The sequence below is a fragment of the Salvelinus fontinalis genome, chromosome 2 (genome assembly GCF_029448725.1).
Source record: "Salvelinus fontinalis isolate EN_2023a chromosome 2, ASM2944872v1, whole genome shotgun sequence".
Taxonomy (NCBI): Eukaryota; Metazoa; Chordata; class Actinopteri; order Salmoniformes; family Salmonidae; genus Salvelinus; species Salvelinus fontinalis.
This window is the reverse complement of record NC_074666.1, coordinates 72,426,202-72,451,326: the sequence shown is the minus strand read 5'-3', so window position 1 is coordinate 72,451,326 and position 25,125 is coordinate 72,426,202. Positions and strand designations below refer to the sequence as shown.

Below are 25,125 nucleotides of genomic sequence, written 5' to 3'. Positions count from 1 at the left end.
CAGCAACAGATAATGGGGATCCTAATACAATACCACAACAACAAAAACATTGAGGAAAGTAGAGGATGGTGAGCAATGGGTGAGGGAGCCTGGGAGGATCCCTGTGAGTATTGGGCCAGTACAGAGTAACCCAAACAGTTTGTTCTTTAGTAAGGTTGACTTCTTGGCATTTATTGCTATGGTCATTACTGCACAGATGGAAAGGAAATCCCAGAAGACTGATTTTGTGGTAGAAGCAGCAGAGACGTTTTGGGTGTTGAGGTTTTAGTCCAGAAGAACTACAGGGGGATTTGAGAAAAGGGGTTCCAGCCTCCCAGGGTGACGGCCTGGTGTAGGATGTTTGGGCCAAAGTAGTGTGAAGGGGTGGTGGGTTTGTTGGGGATAGTTGTGTATATCTAGGGGGAGATGGTGGTGCAATTCATTTTTTTTCCCAATTTCACTTTTTTTGAACAAAATGTGCAATTCACACTCCGACCTGTGAAAGGCAGCAATATGCAACAAAGCTTATAGTCTGCCGGAAAACAACTCTTTACGGTACTTTTCCACTTCCTTTTTCTACGGCGCTTTCAGAAGAAAATTGTGACTCGGCTGATTGGCCGAATAAAAGCTGCCGTTTGGTCGTCACAATCTCAAAGGTGAGATTCGAATAAGACATACAAAGACGTATGAACATGTCATGTTTACAATTATGTTTAGGGTAAACATAATGTGAGATGTACTCGAGTGGATGTTACTGCCACCGCCGTTAGCTTAGCAGATTGCTATCTGCCACCTGGCTAACGAGCTAGTAAGCATGCTGGTTAGCTTGCCATAGTGTCCATATGGAAACAGAACGTAGTTGCGCTCACTTGTTGATGTCCCCGATTAATTTCCCCTTACTAGATTTGGGTGTTGTGACATTTTTGGTTAGCTAACTAGGTCGCCTGCTAATATAATGCTAGCTGGCTAACGTTAGCAAGCTTAGGCTAGGGTATTGTAGATAACGACGTTAGCTATAACTTGTACATTGCTTTCTCTCCATGATGATTACTTGTGCAATATGCAAATAGTCTATCGATGGCAGTTTCTTAGCAATCCAATGGTTATGTGTCCTGGGTCCGTGATGACTAGGCCACTGCGCATACTGAAATGCCTATCTAATGTTAGTGCATTGCTGAGTGAAAACAGTGCTGTTCATTGACATTGTCTGAGACCCTGCGGCCTAGGTTACTAATCTTATCATCCACTTGCGTATGTACACCACATTTCTATCTAATATACATAGTAATAGGTAACTAGATATTGTTCAAATCTGCGTTTCATTTTAAATGTTTACAACATCTGCCCTAACCTCAGACCATGGCGAAGTTCCATGCCCCTGAGATCCAGGACAATCCCTCTGGATGGGGACCCTGTGCTGTCCCTGAGAAGTTTAAGGACATGCCCTACCAGCCCTTTAGCAAAGGAGACCGTCTGGGAAAGGTTGGTCTTCCTCTGCTGCCTCTCACCTTTAATTATAAACAGCAGTTTGCCCTGCTTCAAGAGGAGGAAATTAGGCTGACTGATTTACTTTTCTGTCCATCTGTGCAGGTGGCTGATTGGACAGGAGCAACCTACCAGGACAAGAGATACACAAGTGGGTTAAATTGTATTGTAGGATTCACGATAATATCATGATATGGAATATTGCCTATTCTAAATGTCTATATTCAGTATTGATTTTGATGTATTTCAGACCATGGATGCCATCATTTGACATTTGGTTGTATGTTTTGACAGACAAGTATTCATCTCAGTTTGGGGGTGGTAGTCAGTATGCCTACTTCCATGAGGAGGACGAGACGAGCTTCCAGCTGGTGGACACTGCCAAGACGCAGAAGACTGCCTACCAGAGGAACCGCATGAGGTTTGCTCAGGTACAAGACTAACCTGCTCGACCACACACACAGTACCCCAAAAAGGCTTTTCTGTGTAACCTTTTCTATAACAGGATGTTTTGTTCTGTTTTTAGAGGAATCTGCGCAGGGACAAGGACCGTAGGAACCTGACCCAGTTCAATATGCAGACCCTGCCAAAGAGTGCCAAGCAGAAGGAGAGGTGAGCTGCCTGCAGTTGTTTAGCCAATCCACTGCTGATGTGGCTTTCTAAAACACACGTTCTCTGGTTTTCTCTATAACTGTCTAATCTCATGTGGCTCTGTCCAGGGATCGCATGCGCCTACAGAAAAAGTTCCAGAAGCAGTTTGGCGTCCGTCAAAAGTGGGACCAGAAATCCCAGGTATGGGAAGATCAACAACATCAGTGCACCTCCGGACATCTGAACCGTATTGTGATACTCCTCCGATAACATCTGTTGTAGTCGTATGAAGTTTCTGGCAACAGTCTTCCCAAACACCTGCTAACGCTACCATACGTGCCTGTCTCTCCTCCTTTCCCTTTCCTCCCTCCCTCCCCTTTCCCTTTCCCCCCTCATACCTTTCATTTCAAGGCCCAGTTGAAACCCCGGGACTCGTCGGTGGAGGTCCGGAGTGACTGGGAGGTGAAGGAGGAGATGGACTTCCCCAGGCTGATGAAGATGAGATACATGGAGGTGGAAGACCCCACTGACATGTGAGTGACTTATAAACACTGCATCTGTGCTCAATCCAGGGGAGAACGACTGCGCCCTCGCATTGAGTTCAAGTTGATGGACGACCGCCGTAGTGCAGGCATTGTTTCCACAAAACAGTATCCCCCATTATAGTGAAAGGGGAAATGGTGCTCGTTGGTCAGTATTCGTTGATGTATATAAACAAAATATTCAAACACAATCATGGTACCAATAATGGCTTCTATTTCACCAGATGTATGTCCTTGAACCGTTTACTTTAAAATCACAGACAAAGTTATAAGAATAATCTAGTTGCTAATGGAACCTCTCTCGGCCTTCAACTTGAGATACTCCATGAGAGGGAGCAGCACTGAGCTAGCCTTCAACGTCACTTCATAGAGTAGGTTTCCAACAACTCCTCTGTGTAAAAGGATGGTGACATGCTGAAATGACACTTCCTTATCATGAAATGTGCCACTGAGCATTCTCATAGGAAACAATAGAGTGATGTCATCGATGGCTTTGTCCATTTTTTTCCAGTCTGTCTCAATCACACAGTTCAGAACAAAACCCAGTCTGAGTAACATGATGTTCAAGTTGCTTTTCACCTGCAATGAGTCTAGTCTGTTTTTTACCTTTTTGTTTCTACTGGAAGACAATATTATATCCACGTAAAGTCAATTGATTTTCTTTCTCACCCAGTGAGTGTTGTGGTGCGTTGGAGTACTACGACAAGGCCTTCGACCGCGTCACCACTCGCAACGAGAAGCCTCTCAAGAGCATCAAGAGGATCTTTCACACAGTCACCACCACCGACGACCCTGTCATCCGCAAGGTACACCCTCTCAATTCCACACTTGTACAGCACTGTGCCAGGTACAGTAAGCCAGAGCAACATATTATTGATTTAGTCCTTTTGTTGTTTTGTCTGCACGTTCTTGTCCAGAACTAATGGTTTCACACATTTCAGAAACAAAAACATGATTATTACACTGCCCTGTAGAGTGTGTTTTTCTGCTCTGATGTAAAACCTTCCCTATACCCTCCTCTCTGCAGTTGGCTAAGACCCAGGGCAATGTGTTTGCCACCGATGCCATCCTGGCCACCCTGATGTGCTGCACGCGCTCAGTCAACTCCTGGGACATCATTGTGCAGAGAGTGGGCAACAAGCTCTTCTTTGACAAGAGAGACAACTCTGACTTTGGTGAGGCTTTCTCAAGTTAATCTATTCAGCTGTTGGTCCATCTCTGACTGGTCAAGGAAGTCTTGTTTACTAGTGAATCAGTAGTTCTACCTAATATCAAACTCTCTCATATTTAAGTCTTCTTGTCATAATGCCAATGTTTAGGGGTGCGTTTGGTTTTCTGTGCATTCGGCTCATCTAACTGTACATGTCAGATCTGTTGACGGTGAGTGAGACTGCCAACGAGCCACCACAGGATGAGGGCAACTCCTTCAACTCGCCCCGTAACCTGGCCATGGAGGCTACCTACATCAACCATAACTTCAGCCAGCAGTGTCTGCGCATGGTAAGACCACTACAATTATACACCAATGGACATGTCCAGTGACATTCCTTCAATGTGAGTGTGATGTGGCAAAAGTCCAAGCATTTCTGCATTTGTAAAGAATACATTTGAATTGGATGTTAATTATTTCCGTTCTAATAGGATGCCGTGTCTTTGTTTCCCCTCAGGGTGGGGAGAGGCACAAGTTCCCTAACCCCAACCCATTTGTAGAGGAGGACATAGACAAGAGTGAGGTGGCCTCTGTTGCCTACAGGTGGGTACTGACCCGTGCTGCTCTCTCACTACTGCAGACCATCTAATCATTCAGACCATCTAATCATAGTTTGTTCATTCACATCTGTAAGTAGTCTTTTTTGACATTTTTTTGGGTACTCCTGTTTTTAAATGGATCCATGTGATGTGTCCTGCTGGACTCTGGGTTAGTGTTGAGGGGTGAAAGCTGTGTAGACCTGTAAACTCACCTGTTTCTGTCTCAGGTACCGCCGCTGGAAGCTGGGGGAGGACATTGACCTGATTGTACGCTGTGAGCACGATGGAGTGATGACCGGGGCCAACGGAGAGGTGTCCTTCATCAACGTCAAGACCCTCAACGAGTGGGACTCCCGGGTAAGAGGAGGAACGAGTGATGACAGAAAAGACAGTACGAGATATTTGATGCTATCTCTGGGGATGAAATGCAGTGTTAACTTCCCCTCTAATGCTTAATGTTGTTGAATGTTTTGTTCTTGTCTTAAGCACTGTAATGGAGTGGACTGGCGTCAGAAGCTGGACTCTCAGAGAGGAGCTGTTCTGGCCACTGAGCTAAAAAACAACAGCTACAAACTGGCCCGCTGGACCTGCTGTGCCATGCTGGCTGGCTCAGAGTACCTCAAGCTAGGGTCAGTGCAACTATCTTTTCCCCTTCAAATTGTCCATAGATTCACTTGGTTATGAGCTGAATAGCTTGGTACATCCTCTGTTATAAAACAATTCAACTGACCTCCATCAGTTAAATCCCCGCCCTCCCGTCTCCAGGTACGTGTCTCGTTATCACGCGAAGGACTCTGCGCGCCACGTGGTCCTGGGCACCCAGCAGTTCCAGCCCACTGAGTTTGCCAGCCAGATCAACTTGAGCATGGAGAACGCCTGGGGCATCCTCCGCTGCGTCATCGACATCTGCCGCAAGCTGGAGGAGGGCAAGTACCTCATCCTCAAGGACCCCAACAAGGTGAGCCCAGGACTGCTGACCATGGAGCAGAGCATGCCCTTGACTGTTTCTGTAGAGCGCTGCCAATGACTTGAAAGACTAGTACTTGTCTCTGCAACTTGTAGTAGTTGATTTCCCCCATTGTCTGACGGTGTCTGCACACAGAGCCCAAGAAATGTTAGTGTTCCTTACAGAGAGTCAATATCATCATTGTGTGTTTGTGTGCTTTTGCCAACAGCAAGTGATTCGCGTGTATAGCTTGCCTGACGGGACCTTCAGCTCAGATGAAGATGAGGAAGACGATGATGATGAAGAGGAGGAGGAGGAGGAGGAGGAAGGTGAGGACTGCCACCATTGCACTATGCGGTACCTGTACAATGTTTACAGGGCATTCGGAAAGTATTCAGACCCCTTCACTTTTTCCATATTTTGCTACGTTACAGCCTTATTCTAAAATGTATGAAATAGATTTTTTCCTAATCAATGTACACACATAATGAGAATTAACAGGTTTTAGAATTATTTGCAAATTAAAAATAAAACGTACCTAAACGTAAGTATTCAGAGCCTTTGCTATGAGACTTGAAATTGAGCTCCGACGCATTCTGTTTCCATTGATCATCCTTGAGCTGTTTCTACAACTTGATTGGAGTCCACTTGTGGTAAATTCAATTGATTGGACAGGGATTTGTAAAGGCACACATCTGTCTATATAAGGTCCCACAGCTGACAGTGCATGTCAAAGCAAAAACCAAGCCATGAGGTTGAAGGAATTGTCCGTAGAGCTCCAAGACAGGGTTGTCGCAAGGCACAGATCTGAGGAAGAGTACCAAAAAATGTCTGCAGCATTAAAGTTCCACAAGAACACAGTGGACTCCATCATTTTTAAATGGAAGAAGTTTGAAACCACCAAGACTCTTCCTAGAGCTGGCCACCCAGCCAAACTGGGGACACGGGCCTTGGTCAGGGAGGTGACCAAGAGCACGATGGTCACTCTGACAGAGCTCCAGAGTTCTTCTGTGGAGATGGGAGAACTTTCCAAAAGGACAACCATCTTTGCAGCACTCCAACAATCAGTCCTTAATGGCCAGAAGGAAGGCACTCCTCAGTAAAAGGCACATGAAAGCCTGCTTGGAGTTTGACAAAAGGCACCTAAAGACTCTCAGACCATGAGAAACAAGATTCTCTGGTCTGATGTAACCAAGATTTAACTATTTGGCCTGAATGCCAAGGGTCACGTCTGGAGAAAACCAGGCACCACTCATCAACTGGCCAGTACCATCCCTACAGTGAAGCATGGTGGTAGTAGCAGCATCATGCTGTGGGGATGTTTTTTAGCGTTAGGGACTGGAAGACTAGTCAAGATCGAGGGAAAGATGAACAAAGCGAAGTACACAGATCCATGATGAAAACCTGCTCAGGACCTTAGACAGGGGCGAAGGTTTACCTTCCAACAGGACAGCGACCCTAAGCACACAGCCAAGACAACACAGGAGTGGCTTCGGGACAAGTCTCTGAATATTGTTGAGTGGCCCAGACTTGAAGCCGATCGAACGTCTAGAGACCTGAAAATAGCTGTGCAGCGACGCTCCCCGGCCAACCTGACAGAGCTTGAGAGGCTCTGCAGAGAAGAATGGGAGAAACTCCCCAAAGGGGTATTGTGTGTAGATTGAGGGGGGGGGCGATGTAATCCATTTCAGAATAAGGCTGTAACAAAATGTGTAAAAAGTGGAGGAGTCTGAATACTTTCCGAAAGCACTATATATTATGTGTGGTCTTAAATTATTTATTTGATTGTATTCTGTCTAATGGTTTGTAAGTAATGTGATTTGTTTACTTTTTGTACAATATGTTTAGCATATTCTGAATTACTTATGTTTTCTCTCTACTTCCTGTCCTCTTTTTCTAGATGAACAAGAACCCTAAGGTCTGGCAATTGCACTCGTGACCTGGTGGCCTGCATCACACAGAAAATACTCCTCATTACATTCAAATAAAGATTTGAGAAACTGGCTCTTGTTTCCATTTATTTTGTATTTTCTCCTACTGAAGAATAATCACTAAGCAGGCATGAGTCAAGGATTCCTTTTCTGCTCTTCTGTGAAGTGTATATATTGTTATTAGCAATTGAGATTTCTGGTATATTTAGATACTTGATGTTACTGTATACAGGTTGAGTGAATGGCTACTGGGTAGTTGGTGAGGCCAGAGCTACATCAATCTCTATGCTGATCTATATCCCAGATGACTTCCAAGGCATGTCACCTGTCTGCTCCTCAAACACCTGGTCAAAGCTGAGCCACTGTAAAGGTGTTCTTCCAGTCTGCTTTTATTTGCCAAATAGTTAATATGTAGCTGTTTGAGATCTTCAAACATAATGACATATGAACTTCATTCTTTACTAAGGGTGAGCTCTTCTTACATTCAATATTGTTTGCCAGAGATGTGTGACATAAGTGAGTCTGTTTTGTTATTGCCAGAAACTACCCCTCCCAACTCATCTGGCACTGAGCCAGTGTCCAGAAGCTGAGTCTCCCTCAGGCACAAAGAAGCTGTTCCCATACAATATCGTTTGGGGCTGTGTCACAGACAGACTCATGGCTGTAGACCGTAAGCCATTCAGACAAGATGGGAGGGAGAGGACTGGGGAAAACAGATGTTGTATACATTGTTCTGATGAAAGTGGAGTATATTTGAAGGCACTGGTTGTGTGTTGCCATTTCATACAAGTATGATAAACAGTGGATTCAGATGAGGTCATAGTGGAAATGAAAGCTCAGATTTTCAACCAGGTCAGTTTTTGATCTATCCTGGCAAAACTAGAAACAGGAAGTGAAAACACAGCAGTCAGATAAACTGTCCTGACAGTCTCAATACAATGATTGTAATGATCTCATTAGTGATTTTCATTTTCAGCTATAGTACATACTGTGAGAAAAGGTTGTTTAAAGAGATATGCAATGAAATAGAACTATGGTATTCTGTTTGTTCATTTAGGCCAAGCAGTCCCTCTGAGGTCTCAGGGTTGCGAATAATCCTTATCGGAGAGAGGCGGGGAAGAGTGCTGTGGGAAATGGCATCCTAGGCAGAAGGGGTGTTTGACGTGGTGTGGGTGAGAACCAGGGAGGCGGTGAGGAGGCAGGGCAAGGATTCCGAGAGGCAGGTGACAGTGGAGGACGCCTAGTTGGGAGGGGTTCCTCTCTGGGGGTCCAGAGGGACATCGTCCACGGCGATCCTGGAGGAGGCCAGGATCACTGATGTCTGGTATTAAATTGTCATGATGAGAATGCAGTACCAAAGACCACTTTTTATATATATTTCCCCCTTCAGAATACCAGCAAGTAGGCCTATTATTATTAACACCAAAAAGGCCAGACATGATCAGTCCATTTCATAACATTTACACACAAGTCAACATCAGAATAAATTGTACTAACATGTTTCATTGCCTGTTAGCAAGACATCTTCAACTTCCAGTGAAGTGAGGAATATGTATTCTGTCTATGAAGGTACATGTCAGCAGCACAATCATAGAAACATTATTACATTTCACTTTCAGTATTTTGACTGAACACATTGTAAACAGGGCATGACATTAAACAGACTACTCTGAACAAGTAATAAACTGAATACATTTCATCAAATTACCTTCATTTTGTTTTGTAGACTCTTGTGTATAGAATGATTCATTAAAATTAAAGTACTTTGTGACATCTATTTTTGACTGTTGAACATTCCAAGTGCCACTGTACAGTATGTTTGAGAGGCCCTATCTTAAAACTGGTAAGTCATTGATGTTGTCCTACTGTGTCATACACATAGATTTTTTCTCTTTCAGATTCTGCTCCAGAGGGTAAAATGGCTGCTCCAGGATTCTCTGGCACTTCCTGGACTTCCAAATTCCTCTACACAGCGAGTCATGGATCCTTTGCCAGGAGTCCAGCTCTGTGCGCCACAATGCTGATCTGGCACGGATGAGCTGGGATCTCTCACTCTTGCTGCCTTTGGCCAGGCTAACGCTGTCTTTACAGATGAAGAAGACATCCAGGCCAATGAAGAGGGCGTTGAAGGTGATGAGACCAGCCCGCGCCGAGCTGGAGAGGGCTAGTGGGGTGCCTTTCGCCACCTGTCCAATGTCCGGGATGTCCCCTGCTAGCTTGGGTAGGTTTCGTGCTGCTTTGCCTTCCTGGAACACCAGCTTACCAGCGCTTGCGATCAGATCTTCATTAGCAAAGGCCTTCACACTCAGAGCTGAGGCACAGTCCATTATGAAGTCGATGCCTTTTCCGATGGCCCCGGCTGTGACAATCACCTTCCCTGCTCCCAGCACAACATCCACCCTGCTCTGCTCCAGGATGGGCTTCATATTACTGGCCACATCCTCAAGACACTCCTGGAGACTCTCCACATCCTCCATGAAACTCTGGAATATTTCACTGGCTTTCTTCTCATGGATGCTATTGACCTTCATCTCTGTCATACCAGTGGTTATACTGTTGACCCCACTGGTGACCCCCAGGCTGGCCCCTGCAATTGTGAGGGCCAGTGACACTCCACCAGTGACAGGGGACAGAGCTATGCCCACGATGGATAGGATCCCTCCAGCCACCCCCACTGAGCTGCCTGCCACACTGGAGATCTTAGCCCCCAGCTTCATCCTGTCCAGCTGCACAGCACTCTCCTCCAACTCGGTCAGAAACTGCTCCATCCTGGGCCGGCGCTGGCTGAACTGACCAATGAAGCGCTGAGCAGCCCCTTGGAACAAGAACGTCAGTCTGAGGTTCTGGTCCATCCTGGGGAGATGGATTCAACATCTATTTACTGTATACCAATAAACATAGTTCTTGCTCAAAAATATCAATAGAAGTTTAAAGAGAACAACCAAACTAACCTTACCTGATATCACTCAGCTGATTCAAATGGTCCAGCATCTTTTGTATGGACTCTTCACTCACATCAGCACCAAGGTTGACCACAGGGATGTCATTCTTCTTTTTCCAAAACAGCATTTGACTGATGTAGCTACTGTAGCAATGCATATTAATTTCAACATTACATTATATTCATTTGATTATTATGTGGCTTTTGAATTATATCACAAAAGCACCATAACCTTGTCAAATGACATCTGAGAAGGCCAAAAATTAAAGGAAAATAGTACAACTATGCTAATATAATATAAATGCTGATTTTGAGGGATCTTACCCAAGTTTATTCTCAGACTGTGGTCTGATCTGTAATCTTGAAGGAATAAAATGGGCATCAAGTGTTTGTAAAATGGCAATGATGAAGATTACATGAGTTAATGTTGAAGCAATTGTGATGAGAGCTCCACTTACCCCTTCTCCATCCTTTTACAGACCTGCTGGCTGATTTGTATGTATCTATCCAGTTGGCAGGCCAGCACCTCTACATTGAGGAGGCTGGGAATAAAGAAGGCCTTAGCATCCCTCTTAAAATAGATGAGGAGACGGCAGGCCATTCTGGCAGCAATGATGACAGCCTGAACACTGGCAGGGCTCGTCCCCTGAGGCAGACAGAGGAACCTGTTCTCCTCAAACACCAACAGACAGGTGACCGCCAGACACTCCACAGCATGCAGGAAGTAATCCAGCTTCTCCAGGCCTCCCAGAGTGTCCTTTAGTACAGCTCCCAGCTCCTTCTGCAGCTCCTCACGCCTACTGTCTGCAGTCACCTGGGTCAGACCGCTCCATACGAACTCCCCAAACGCCTTGGCCTTGGTCGCTGAGTTACGGACATGGTCGAACTTAAGGTCAATTCTGTCTGCCCTCTCCTTGATGTCCCTCATCATTTCCAGTTCTGTCTCCCTCTGAAGGGCCCATTTGGAATGCCTGTCACAGAACTCCCTCACTCCGTGAATGTGGCTGAGGGTGTCTGAGATGTACTGGCCCAAGATCTCCCTTGTTAATGCTGATCTGTAACAAAAGAGTGCTATACTATTGAATTCAGGATAATCCCTATATAAATTATGAAGTTGTAGATTTACAGAGTGCCAACTTTACCCTTTTATTGAACAACCTTTATTGAATGAATACATTGCATTCTTTGTCAACAATGCCCTCTGTTGTTTTTGTAATGTAGCCCAACAACACTCTCCTTTCTGCCCCAGTTATTAAACCTCTTAAATGTATGGTCCCCTATGTGGTTCTGGTACTGGTTCCAACCGACATTTTTGCTTATAAATCGATCTGTGGACACAGTAGATCGAAATGGATTAAGTGAAAGCCCTGGTTCCCACGGACACCGTAGTATTTTTTCTGAGCCTGTGTGATGTAGGATATTAAATCTGAAACCACTTTAAGCTGGGATGTCTCTCCTACCATTTCATTCACTCTTCCAACTGTCCATCAACTCCTGAACCCTACATCACAGGTTTCATCGTGGTAGCACATTAAGAGATAAGTTTTAGATTAATGGCTATAAATCTATAGTTAGTCATTTTATAATTTGATTATGCTATATTTAGAAAGCATAAGTCATTTCAATCGTTATTCATACAGTTTTGTTGAATAGGAAATACATCATATCAAATACTTCATATTTGTACTGTGTACTTGAGCTTGTCCTCAAAAGTGACTACACCTCAGCAATTTATAACTATTTTTTACCAGAAAGGTGAGATTTTAACCTTTCTTTGAGTATACAGCATTACTAGTTATTGTTTACGGCCCTCTCATGATACATTACTTTTGTGGATTACGTAATGACATTTTTGATTACATTTAGTTACATTTAACTGGTTAATAGTCTCACCGTGACATGATGCTCTCCCTGTGTTTGGACATTTCCTGGTTTTGCTGATATCGTTACTGAACCGTGTTGCCTTGTCCCCAGTGCATGTCCAATGGAACTGTGGATAAAACACATTTAAATCACAGGCATGAAAAATAAAAGTCTACATTTCTGTTCTGAAATAATTTTGCATTAGGATTCACAGACATCGAATAGCTACATGCGCAAACACAGTACTTCATTTGTAAATCGGGAGGTTCCGGAAAACATTGTGAGCGCGCGGAGTGGTATCCCACCGTATCCGGGGTAGACATTGAGGAAAGAAAGTGACAAACAACGTAGCAGCGCAGCAGACCGAATAAACAGCCAAGTAGCCTACTATATATGTTGGTGAAATGAACAGGGGAATCAGTTGCTGATTCAGATTTCTTACAGCCTCATTCTAGACAGTGTGCAACAACAGTTTCAGACGTCACTTCCATATGCATATGCACACATACTCAGCTGTGGTGTTTACAAGAATGGTTTTGTTAACGCTCATCGCTTTTATTAGAATGGTAAATAGGTACCGGAACGAACCAAGTCAAATCTGAGAGATGCTGGATCCGGCTCAAATTGAGCACTGGGGCAAAGGTGTTTAAACTTTTCGAAGTACAACATTTAAAAAAAGGGACAATCTGCAGTTGTTACATTAATTTTGGAATGTAGAAACATTTCGATAGCCCTATGTACACATTATCTATTGAAGAATATAATGTATTGCCTCATTAGCTTAGTCCAACTCTCGTATCCCACCAGAACCCACAACATAAGCTTGTTTTACTCTTATGTTTGTAAAAAAAAAAACACTATATACCCTCAATACATGGTTAAAACTATAATGTTGATATCATGGATGGTCAGTCCTTGTATGCATACGTCTGTCTGTGAAGTGGTTACAATCTCCAGTCCCATCCCTCAATTTTTAGCTGAAACGGGCTGGTAAAACGCATTGTTATTGTTTCAACTGTTGATTGCCCGTTTCATTGAATTAAATAAATATGGATTTATAAATCTCACTCACCTTGACAAAGGGGCTGAATGCTGTTCAGTCTCCCTACACCGGGAATGTGTGTCTCAGTTTCGTTTCCCTATTCCAAACTCAACTTTGATTCATTGGGCTATAATAAGAACGCTTGGCCGCGTCACCGCCATGCCTTTGAATGATTGAGACTGCGAGGCGAGAAAGAAACGCCAAAACACAGAGCAAATTCTTTAGTAAACAAATCTGTTGCGTGGAACAACATTGTGGCCTATTTTTTGTGTACATTTTAAAGTTTTGCACATGTGACATGTATGTGTAATTTATAGATGAACACACATGCAAACTACATGTTGATGTTTTAAATGTATGTCAATTGTATAGTATTTTGTCTGTAATATCTTTTTCGTTATGTGTTGGACCCCACTAGACTAACTGTCACCACTGACATCGGCTAATGGGGATCTTAATCAAATCCTAAATCTTACCCTTTCAAACATCCCCTTATTTACAACTTATTTGCAGGTTATAACCCTTTTATACATATCAGTGGGAAACTGGCAAATTGGGAGGATGTTGCATGGGGGCTGTTTGCAGTTCAAATTAGGAAGGTGTTAAAGAATGGAAGTGTTAATGAATTCACCTGCAAAAAGCAGAGAACCATTCACACAGACCTGATACCTGTATTTTGGTTACAGGGTCGGTGAAAATGCAGGAATCAGTACTAGGTCTTTAGGTGGCTTTTATTTTTCCATGTTAAAAAAAAAAAATCCTTACCCCTTTTCAGATATACATATGTCCCACCTTGCTATCTTAAGGTGAATGCACTAACTGTAAGCCAGAGCGTCTGCTAAATGACTCAAATGTCAAATGTCAATGTGACTGACCAGGTCAAATCGGTCTTATGTAGCAACATTTTAAATTGTGTTTTTTACATTGGATAAAGTAGAGACTCAGACCTACAAAATGGTATATCATACACTGCATTTCTGAGGAACAATGGGAAAGTAATTCTGCTTTGAAAGTTGATAAACTTAGCATTGTTCACACCCTCTTAAGCCAGCCCCACCCATCTCTTTAAGGATTCACATGTGAGGTCATGTGGTAAACAGTGAGTAGTAAAGATGAAGACTAAAAGTGGTAAAAGTAGTAGCCTACAATAATGAAATCCAGTGGTGGAAAAAGTACTAAATTGTCATACTTGAGTAAAAGTAAAGATACCTTCATAAAAAATGACTAAAGTAAAAGTCACCCAGTAAACTACTACTTGAGTAAAAGTCTAAAAGTATTTGGTTTAAAAAAAAAAGTAAGTATCAAACGTAAAAGTATAAATCATTTAAAATTCCTTGTATTAAGCAAACCAGACAGAGCAATTGTATTTTTTATTGTGTCACGTTCTTCGTAATAATGGTCGGACCAAGGCGCAGCGTACTTTGAGTTCCACATAATTTAATAAAGAAGTGAAACTTTATAAAAGACAAAACAATTACGAATAAACGAACCGTGACGACAATGCAGTGCTAACAGCCAACTACACAGAAACAATATCCCATAACCCACAGGTGGAAAAAATTCTACTTAAGTATGATCCCCAATTAGAGACAACGATTACCAGCTGCCTCTAATTGGGAATCATACAAATCACCAGCATAGAAAATAAACCTAGAACCCCACATAGAAAATATAAACTAGAACAACCCCTAGTCACGCCCTGACCTACTCTACCATAGAAAATAAATGCTCTCTATGGTCAGGACATGACATATGGGGTACACTCCAACACTCAGACATAATTTACAAACAAAGCATTTGTGTTTAATGAGTCTGCCAGATCAGATGCAGTAGGGATGACCAGGGATTTTCTCTTAATGAGTGTGTGAATTGGACACTTTTCCTGTCAAAATGTAACGAGTACTTTTGAGTGTCAGGGAAAATGTATGGAGTAAAAAGTACATTATTTTCTTTTGGAATGTAGTTTAGTAAAAGTAAAAGTTGCCAAAAATATAAATAGTAAAGTAAAGTACAGATACCCCACAAAAATACTTAAGTAGTACTCTAAAATATTTTTACTTAAGTACTTTACACCACTGGCCACATCTTGCTAAGTGGATGGGTCTCTACAGGAGGTGTAAACGGTACAGCCAAATGGTTACTTGCATAGTAGCAATATCAGAAATAGATAGCGTGAATATAAATAAAATAATATACAGTATGTACAAGAACAATATCAATAATGATACCAGTGATAGACGAGGGGTAAAGTGGCTGAGCAGCAGGTTAAAAAAAAATAGTAGCAACAACGTATGGCGTGTGTTAGGAGAGAGTCATTTGAATAGAGGCACTGCAGATAGTGCTGATGACTGGTCCGTCCGAACCTCGCATGAACAAAGAACTCTATATTCGGAGAGCCTTTTTCTGTCCTGCCCTTGACTTTGGTGTAGGGTATGTGATGTCCATAGCCTCTTCGTCAAAAAACTCCTTGATCTTCTCAAAAAGATACGTTTGTCAAGCTCTGTCCAGTCCAGGTGGTGCTTGTACAGGCAGACCATCTATGGGAGGAAGGATGTCAGCGTTCCACAGCAGCTGAAACCTGATCCCCACTGAGTCCGAACGCTCCTTGGCGACAACAACACCGGGCTCCAGAGCATCGAAGCTGTAAACAGGAAATAACCAAAACATTTTAAAAGACATTACAACCTTGCAAAATATAAATTCACCTCCAAAGTTTAGATAAGAATAACCTCATACAATGCAATGAAAATTATATTCACCTGAAGTGCTGGTACTGCTTGATCTGTGGCAGCGGCCTGAAGTAAGGAGTCAGGTGTTGTTGCCAGCCATAGCTTTCCACCAGCACCGTACCATCCTCCAGTCCAACCAGCTGTGGGATGTTGACCCCTGTCACAGTGCTGTCCTTCACAACACCAGCCATCTCAGACAAAGTGTTCACTCTGGTCTTTCTGAAGCTCTACTTGATGAGGCCGGAGGACCAGTCGGGGGCAAACTTGGTGTGGCCTGTGATCAGGAAGTGAAGATCCAGACTGTGGTGGAGCTTGTGCATGTTCTGGAGCACAAACTTGTTCTTGTTTTGGCCACTGCAGTTATCACAATTCAGGTCCACACGTGTTTCCCCAACTCCATAGTTGGTGAATAAATGGTGCTTGTAGTTGATGACTGCGCTGCTGCCTTTGCTTAATGACATGCCTTCATCAATCATGTAGTTGACTTGTATTTTTCTATGTAAAAAAGTTACTGTAGTATCTTCTCACTGCCACATGAGGGGGCATGGCACCAACCTGAGTGACTGGAGTAAAGCATATGATCCTAGAATTGTAGTGTTGTGATCATATACCTCTGTGCTTGTTTGTGATGAACCTATCATTAATATGCATAGAATCGTCAAGAGAGAATCAGATGAATTTAGGTATTGATGGTGTGTCTAGACAGTATGGACAGTATATGAATAGAAAAGGTGTGTACAGCAGTAGTTATATAGGCAGCCTTGACTAGAATACAGTATATACACTGTGTATGAAGCATTAGGATCACCTTCCTAATATTGAGTTGCATCCCCCTTTTGCCCTCAGAGCAGCCTCAATTCGTCGGGGCAAGGTGTCGAAAGCGTTCCACAGGGATGCTGGCCGATGTTGACTCTATTGTTTCCCATAGTTGTGTCAAGTTGGTTGGAGGTCCTTTGGGTGGTGGACCATTCTTGATACACACGGAAAACCCAGCAGTGTTGCAGTTCTTGACACACTCAAACCGGTGTGCATGGCACCTGCTACCATACCCCGTTCAAAAGCACTTCAATCTTTTGTCTTATCCATTCACCCTCTGAATGGCACACATTCACAATCCATGTCTCAATTGTCTCAAGGCTTAAAAATCCTTCTTTAACATGTCTCCTCCCCTTCATCTACACTGATTGAAGTGGATTTAACAGATGACATCAAAAAGGGATCATAGCTTTCACCTGGATTCACCTGGTCAGTCGAGAGAGAGTGGTTCACTATTCCCCTGTAAATACTGCATATTTCCTTGTGTCTCTGTGCTTCATCTTTTATCCCAAAGGCACTGGGTTCAGGGAGATTAAATACGGGCCCTGCTTTCACATTGGGATTCCCCAGCATGTTCGCACCACACTGCTTTGGTGGTGACACATTGCTAAACTAAATAGATTGGATTGTAAAAGTGCTGTGACTGGGAAGGTCAAGTCTTCCAATACCACTGAAGCAAGCACAATCTGATTCAGCGCGCCTGCTTTAACTTGGTACTGGGCTGGCAGACCCCTCCCCACCCCCCTACTCTCTTCCTACTAATACCATATAGTTAAACCTGGGTTCCCTGTGGACCAAGACTTAGACATACTGAACAGACTGATATAGATATGGAATAAGAAAGTCAAAACTGGTGGATGAAATTACAACAATACCATATACCATAACCAGCCCCAAAAGTGACTTATCAAATGTGCAAGAATTCTTTGTTTTGTCTTCGGAATTAAGCATTCTATGTGCTGCTCTTGTCACGATCGTGAGGAGAGACGGACCAAGGCGCAGCGTGATTGGAGTTCCACATCTTTATTTTAGTGAAACTTAAACAAACCAAGAAAACAAACCAAGAAACAAACAACGACCATGAAGTACCGTAGTGCTACATGCACTCACTCAAAACAATATCCCACAAAGCAGGTGGGAGAAAGAGCTTCCTAAATATGATCCCCAATTAGAGGCAACGATTACCAGCTGCCTCTAACTGGGAACCATACAAATCACCAACATAGAAAACCAATGACTAGAACACCCCCCTAGTCACGCTCTGACCTAAACACCATAGAGAGCCCTTGGTTCTTGACAGTGACAAGGTGCGGACGTCGGCCGCAAAACCTGAAACCAAATGGGGAGGTTAGGGGGGTGACTAGTGCCGGTGGCGGCTCCGGTGCGGTTGGACGTCGCGCCCGAACTGGGCACCGGTGCCGAGGAAGGCTCTGGCCTTGGAGCTGGACTGGACACCGTGCCTGGACATTGGCGCAGAGGAAGGCTCCTGCCATGGAGCGGGACTGGACACAGTGCCTGGACTGGGCATCGGGGCAGAGGAAGGCTCCGGCCTTGGAGCGGGACTGGATACCGTGCCTGGACTGGGCACCGGCGCAGAGGACGGTTCCGGCCTTGGAGCGGGCCTAGACGCCATGCCTGGACTGGGCATCGGCGCAGAGGAAGGTTCCTGCCATGGAACAGGACTGGGGAGGTGCACTGGAGGCCTGGTGCGTGGAGCCGGCGCAGGTGGCACCGGACTGGTGACACGCACTTCAGGGCGGGTGCGGGGAGCTGGCACCGGACGAACCGGGCCGGGGAGACGCACTGGAGGCCTGGTGCGTGGAGCCGGCACAGGTGGCACCGGACTGGTGACCCGCTCTTCCACTCTCCGCTGCTCCGCCGACCACCCCTCGTTGCCCCCCCCCCCCCCCCCCAAAAAAATATTGGGGTTTCTGTGGCCACGGACCCCGGCGGCGTCGCTGTCCTTCCACCTTCCTTGGTGTCTCCTTCCAAGGAAGGGTCTCACATCCGGACATGATTTCCTCCCATGTCCAAAACTCCTTAACCTCCATAACACGCTGCTTGGTCCTGCGTTGGTGGGATATTCTGTCACGGTCGTGAGGAGAGACGGACCAAGGCGCAGCGTGATTGGAGTTCCACATCTTTATTTTAGTGAAACTTAAACAAACCAAGAAACAAACAACGACTATGAAGTACCGTAGTGCTACATACACTCACTCAAAACAATATCCCACAAAGCAGGTGGGAGAAAGGGCTTCCTAAATATGATCCCCAATTAGAGGCAACGATTACCAGCTGCCTCTAATTGGGAACCATACAAATCACCAACATAGAAAACCAATGACCAGAACGTCACGCTCTTGCCAACCCCCATTTTGTCACACTTCTGCGATGCAGAGATTCTGTCTTTACATCCTGTAGGTCTGATATCTGGTTGGAAGTTAAGTCAACAGTATTGCTATTCGTCAACAACTCAGATTTCGAAACCAAACATGGTCAAATGATTATAAAAGGGTCTTAGATTCATGGCCTTTCAGGCTATGGGTTTTTCTCTCTCACTCTCCCTCTCTGATCATGCCTAGAATAACGCTTGTAATGCTTGTTAATGCTTTGTAACTTAAGCTTATTCCTTATATGTAAATCCATGAAGAAAAGTAATTAAATACACATTGTCAGACGTTTCTTGATTGTCTATTACTGTAACGCAACTGTAGTCTCTTGCATATTTCAATTTTATGGAGTCAGATCAACATTTAATAGACTTTGTTAACATATTAATTGTATAGTCTTATTATGGGTTGCATGTGAGGTGTATATATAAAATATGAACTCACTACAGTTTCATAACCTGTTGTCTGTTATAACAAGCAAATTATGGTAATTTATGATATACCCTTAGAAATGCATTTAACTGTGAAATTATTATTTTTCTTCTCTAAAATTAAGCTTTACCTCTCATCTCAGCCCAATCCAGTCGCTGCTTTTATCTGCCAAAGATGAAACATAGTGACTTTAGAAAGTATTCATACCCCTTGACTTATTACACATTCTGTTGTGTTGCAGCCTGAATTCAAAATGTATTAAGTATATTTTTTCTCACACATCTACACACAATACCCCATAATTACAAAGTGAAAACATGTTTTAAGACACTTTTGTATGGCAAAGAAATATCTAGTCCTTACACCCCTGAGTCAATACTTTGTAGACACACCTTTGGAAGCAATTACAGCTGTCTTTCCGGGTAAGTCTCTAAGAGCTTTCCACACCTGGATTGTGCAACATTTGCCCATTATTCTTTAAGAAATACTTCAAGCTCTGTCAAATTGATTGTTGATCATTGCTAGACAACCATTTTCAGGTTTGTCATAGATTTTCAAGTAGATTTAAGTCAAAACTGTAACTCTGCCACTCAAGAACATTCATTGTCTTCTTGGTAAGCAACTCCAGTGTAGATTTGGCATTGTGTTTTAGATCATTGTCCTGCTGAAAGGTGAATTCATCTCCCAGTGTCGGGTGGAAAGCAGACTGAACCTGGTTTTCCTCCAGGATTTTGCCTGTGCTTAGCTCCATTCAGTTTATGTTTTATCCTGAACATGATGCAGCCATCACTATGCTTTAAAATATGGAGTGGTACTCAGTAATGTGTTGTATTGGATTTTGCCCGAACATAACACTTGGTATTCAGGACAAACAGTTAATTGCTTTGCTAAATTATTTTTGCAGTATTACTTTAGTGCCTTGTTGCAAACAGGATGCAAGTGTTCTGTACAGGCTTCCTTCTTTTCAATCTGTCAATTAGGTTAGTATTGTGGAGTAACTACAATGTTGTTGATCCATCCTCAGTTTTCTCCTATCACAACCATTAAACATTGGCCTCATGGTGAAATCCCTGAGCGGTTTCCTTCATATCTGTATCTTTGTAGTGACTGGGTGTATTGATACACCATCCAATAACTTCACCATGCTCAATTGATATTCAATGTCTGCTTTCTTTTAACCCATCTACCAATAGGTGCCCTTCTTTGTGAGGCATTGACAACCCTCTTTGGTCTTTGTGGTTGAATCTGTGTTTGAAATCCACTGCTCGACTGAGGGACCTTACAGATAATTTAATGTGTGGGATACAGAGATGAGGAAGCCATTCAAAAATCATGTTAAACACTATTATTGCACACAGAGTGAGTCCATACAACTTGACTTTTTAAGCACAATTTTACTCCTGAACTTAATTGTTAGGCTTGCTATAACAAAGGGCTTGAATACTTATTGACTCAAGATATTTCAGCTTTTAATTTTTAATTTGCCAAAAAATAATAATAATACAAATAATACACTTTGACATTATGGGGTATTATGTGTAGGCCAGTGACAAACAATCTAAATGTAATCCATTTTAAATTCAGGGTGTAACACAACCACATTTGGAAAAAGATAAGTGGTGAGAATACTTTCTGAAGGCACTGTGTGTTGCTGTTGGTGAAGGATCTTCAACAATCAAACAGATAATGCCAACTAAATATGACTTTCATTCATTACAAAGGAGGAGCTCTCACATTTAATCTTATTTGCCAGTGATATGTGTGGTACTACTGATAAGTGAGTCTGTTCAGTATCTCCAGGGCCCTGTCCAGAAACAACTCCTAACTCATCAGGACCATTTCCCTTATCTCCAAAGGTTTCCAAAAGTTTCAAGTCTTCCTAAGGCACAATAAAGAAGCTGTGTTCCCATACAGTATCGCTTGGGGCAGGGTCACAGCCAGACTGTTGATTCCTGCCAAGGTAGTGTTATCTAGCTGTGTGAACATGCAAGCAGTCCCACTGTGAACTTTGGATCCCTGGGACAGTAAAAGGGGCTGTAAAGAATGATTAGCAGGGTGGCTACAGTTCATATGCCATTCAGACAACAAGATGTACCGGGAGGGGAGAGGACTGAGGAATATTTTCTTCCGTTAACAAAATAGCTACTGTATACTTTCAGATTTGATGAAAGTGGACAAGTATGAAGTAGCATTTTAGAAGGCACTGGTTGTGTTATCATACAAGTATGATAATCAGTGGTTTCAACATAGATTCAGACGAGGTCATGGTGTAAATGGAAAAAACTGGAAGCTCCTCAGATTCTCAACAAAGTCAGTTGTTGATCTATCCTGGCTATGAGAAACAGGAAGTGAAAATTCAATACAATTGAATTGTGTTGTTCTGTACGTTCATTTAGGGTGGTATGATGCTTTTTACAGGCCAAGCAGTCCCTCTTTCTGTGGTCTCAGGGTTGCGAATAATCCTGATCGGAGAGAGAGAGGCGGGGAAGAGTGCTGTGGGCAATGCCATCCTGGGCAGAGGGATGTTTGACGCGTTGGGGGTGAGAACAAGAGAGGCGGTAAAGCGTCAGGGAGAGGTGGCTGAGAGGCAGGTGACGGTGGTGGACACGCCTGGTTGGGAGTGGTTCCCCTCCAGGGGCTCCTCTCTGGGGGTCCGGAGGGAGATCGTCCGGGGCGTGTCACAGTGCCAGCCTGGCCCCCACGCCGTGCTCCTGGTGGTGCCCCTCTCCTTCTCCTTTACCAGACGGGAGCGGCAGGCGGCCGAGGAGCATGCGGATATGTTGGGGGAGCGGGCTTGGGGGCATACCGTGGTGCTGTTCACGGTGAAGGGTGGGCGGCTGAAGGATGCCACCTTAGAGGAGGAGAGTGAGGAGAGCGAGGAGCTCCAGTGCCTGGTGGAGCGATGTGGGGGCCGCTATCATGCCCTCTATGGGAGGCCCAGGAAGGGCCACGATTCCGTGGCAGAGCTACTGGAGAAGCTGGACAACATGGTGACCAAGAACAGAGGGGAGTTGCTCTCCAGCAAAGAGGTACTGGAGGAGGCCATGGAGAAGGAGGAGGAAGAGGAGAGGAGGCAGCAGGAGGAGAACAGGGAGAGAGAGGAGGATCTGAGGAGGGTCAAGGAGGCTTTGAGAGAGCTGGAGATGGAGGAGGAGACAGAGGAGGTGCAAGGGGACGGAGGGGAGGCCACAGAGGAGTCCACAAGACAGCAGAGAGGGAGGAGGAGATACACAGATGAGAAATCAGACAGTGAGTAAAACACTATACCTACAGTACTTACTGAGAAAGTTGTTTTATGTGATGCCTAAATATGCCCATCAGTTGTCAAATTAGAGAAAAAAAATATTCTGTATGTTGGCCAGTATTTTCTCAATGTGTGAAAATTATAAAGAAAGGAATGTGAAAATACATTGTACTTACACATTTTTCTGGTTCAACAGCAGGTGTGGAAAGCAGCTCAGCAGATCCTACATCAGCCCCACCACACCTCACCTGGTCTGACCTCAGGGCCATTGGAGATCAGAGATGTAAGACACAATAAAAGAGGGGAGAAGAACTTGCTGACTTCCTGATGGTCCATAACATTATACTGACTACAGTCCAAAAGACATTCATATCTTCCACTGTTGATTTTGGACATGGACTGCCAATACTGTACAAATAAGATTATTTGAAAAAAAGGTCTAGTTGTGGCAGTAGCATAGCCAGAAATTCGTTGGTGATCCTCCAGAAATTTGTGGTGGCCCTCCCAAAAATAAAAAAATAAAAGACAACAGCAAACTTCATGCAATTCTACACATTTAGACATTGGGGCAAAGAGAAAATGTGCTGTTTTGAACCACATTTCCTGCAATTCTACACATTTTGCCATGGAGCAGAGAGGAAAATGTGCATTTTTGTAGCTAATCTCATGCTATTCTACACATTCTAATTAAAGCTAAATGATACATGTGTTGACTGGGATAAAGGCCCTGGATTATGAGCTGTCTGGTTTGATAAATGAAAAAAAAAGTAGGCAGTAGCAAGGTGCATATAACCATAGAAGCACAGTGACATTTGCCTCAATGCTGTCATATTTGTGGTTTATTGCATCTTATTGGGGGTGTGGCTTTCATCCACCCATCCCATGAGAGTGAATGTCATTCCAGTGCACTGCTTGCTATCAATTGTTTCTGATGGTGATTCCATATTTAGGTAAAAAGACAAATAATGTCCCGTTTGGAACACTGACAAGTAGAGAACATAATTTTCTATTTATTTTTTGCTCAACCCACACTTTTTGAAAAACGTTAATCAAATACAACCACTGACTATTTCTTTGTTGAGATTCAATTTGTACATGAACATTTGCATTGAGTTGCCATTTTAGAGCAACAACGAGCAAACAGTCAGTGGGTGTATTTGATTCATGTTTTTCAAAAAAGTGTGGATTTCAGCAATCAAAGAAAGACACGCAACTACAGAGGACAAACAGGTACAAGGTTGACGTTTCATAATTTCAAAACTTTTTTTATATTGTCCTTTTGCAAATTAATGTAGTCGTAGCTAGGTTACACAAAGCCTGGTCTTTACTCCTCTCAGTTGATGAAATTCATCAGAAGCTTCCTTCACCGTGGAGTTTAGCCTCCTAAGGAACAATCAACTCCATTATCTTAATCTTATATCGAGGCGTAGTTGAGTTTTGATAACTGGTCACTCGATTTGCCAGCAGCAACATTGAGTCACTCTTACCTGTACCTATGTTTGTCCTGTACAACTTTTCCTCATTTGTGTTGCTCAACTGGAGACATATCAGCCTTGCCATAACCCTACTAAAGACTGAGATGAAATTAGCACATGTACATTCATGCTGAGTTGAGCACACAAATGAGGGAAAAACTTGGTTGTAATCAATAAAAGTTTTTATTAAAAGTATGAATTTCAGCACTCGATTGAAGGACCCCTGTTGTACAAGCCAAACATAGGTAACGTTACAGGTAAGCATTTTCAGAATTTACATTTTTACAAGTATTTTACAAGTGATTTACTTATTGTGACTCAATCTTGATGCTAGCAAATCTCACAACCAGTTATCAAAACTCCACTCCACCCTGATATAAGAGAACAGTTGAGCATTCTTCAGCTAAATTAGGTAAGGGTTATGGTTCAGGTTGGGTTAGGTAAGATTTAGGTAGTGATGTCCCAAGGGTGCCTGACAGCACTAACTGTCTGGAGCTGCTGAGTCGGAGGAGCGTGTGTAGGTCTGTGTAGGACTCGTTGCGGCCAGCAGGTCAAACAAACAACTAAAATGAACCAATCACTCAGAAAAACAAATCCTGACTTTTGAGTCAATAAAAAGTTGTTCAAAAAGAATGAGTCGTTCAAATAATAACGAATCGTTTGCGAACTACAAGTCAGACTCCGAAGATGACAAAGAGACACCAAAGATACTGTGAGGAACTGCTAATAATTATTCATGCATTTTTACAGTAGGCATATTTTGTTTAAGGGCTAACCATCTTTACCAGTCACTTCCTTTGCCTTTATCCGTAATTTTATTTTCATCAGTTACTAAACTGTGTCAAAGAGGGACAACATGAATTCCAAAATGATCAACAATAAGCTGCGCATGACTCACTTGGAACTCATAGGCCTACTAGTCAGTGAGGTTACAAAATATATAAGGTTTAACTTTAAGGTCTCAACAGGA

The 25,125-nt window shown here is 43.4% G+C and overlaps 2 protein-coding genes and 1 pseudogene across 5 annotated transcripts; 2 read left to right on the top strand and 1 right to left on the bottom strand.

Annotated features, from left to right (window-relative positions):
* The first annotated feature begins 527 nt into the window (after nt 1-527).
* On the top strand, nt 528-7,295 carry LOC129825083 (eukaryotic translation initiation factor 3 subunit D-like). Its single transcript, XM_055884853.1, has 16 exons — nt 528-635; nt 1,336-1,461; nt 1,570-1,615; nt 1,759-1,895; nt 1,991-2,076; nt 2,184-2,256; nt 2,473-2,588; nt 3,271-3,403; nt 3,625-3,772; nt 3,967-4,097; nt 4,265-4,350; nt 4,574-4,703; nt 4,833-4,975; nt 5,112-5,304; nt 5,522-5,616; nt 7,191-7,295. Exons 2-16 carry the CDS (start codon nt 1,339-1,341, stop codon nt 7,207-7,209), a joined length of 1,659 nt encoding a protein of 552 aa, XP_055740828.1. The 5' UTR covers nt 528-635; nt 1,336-1,338; the 3' UTR covers nt 7,210-7,295.
* An 842-nt stretch (nt 7,296-8,137) lies between these two features.
* On the bottom strand, nt 8,138-13,205 carry LOC129825059 (uncharacterized). 4 transcript variants are annotated; one of them, XM_055884800.1, is made up of 6 exons: nt 13,100-13,205; nt 12,058-12,154; nt 10,623-11,219; nt 10,489-10,524; nt 10,180-10,308; nt 8,138-10,076 (listed from the first exon to the last, which is right to left on the bottom strand). In XM_055884800.1, the coding sequence occupies exons 2-6, from the start codon at nt 12,087-12,089 to the stop codon at nt 9,086-9,088; spliced, it is 1,785 nt and encodes a 594-aa protein (XP_055740775.1). In that variant the 5' UTR covers nt 12,090-12,154; nt 13,100-13,205; the 3' UTR covers nt 8,138-9,085. The 4 variants fall into 4 exon arrangements, with proteins under 4 accessions (XP_055740775.1, XP_055740801.1, XP_055740786.1 ...); XM_055884826.1 differs by having other exon boundaries at nt 10,180-10,305; XM_055884811.1 differs by lacking the exon at nt 13,100-13,205 and adding an exon at nt 12,274-12,488.
* Nucleotides 13,206-21,661: 8,456 nt separating this feature from the next.
* Nucleotides 21,662-23,024, top strand: LOC129867311 (GTPase IMAP family member 4-like; annotated as a pseudogene).
* Nucleotides 23,025-25,125: the final 2,101 nt, after the last annotated feature.

What these genes read in the sequence shown, in the direction of transcription:
- LOC129825083 (XM_055884853.1), top strand. Translation starts at nt 1,339, where the DNA reads ATGGCGAAGTTCCATGCCCCTGAGATCCAGGACAATCCCTCTGGATGG. An exon ending in AGTGCCAAGCAGAAGGAGAG is followed by an intron (nt 2,077 to 2,183) that starts GTGAGCTGCCTG and finishes GGCTCTGTCCAG; the next exon opens with GGATCGCATGCGCCTACAGA. An exon ending in TCAGAGTACCTCAAGCTAGG is followed by an intron (nt 4,976 to 5,111) that starts GTCAGTGCAACT and finishes TCCCGTCTCCAG; the next exon opens with GTACGTGTCTCGTTATCACG.
- LOC129825059 (XM_055884800.1), bottom strand. Translation starts at nt 12,089, where the DNA reads ATGTCCAAACACAGGGAGAGCATCATGTCACG. An exon ending in CAGTCTGAGAATAAACTTGG is followed by an intron (nt 10,309 to 10,488) that starts GTAAGATCCCTC and finishes GCATTGCTACAG; the next exon opens with TAGCTACATCAGTCAAATGC. An exon ending in AATCAGCTGAGTGATATCAG is followed by an intron (nt 10,077 to 10,179) that starts GTAAGGTTAGTT and finishes CCATCTCCCCAG; the next exon opens with GATGGACCAGAACCTCAGAC.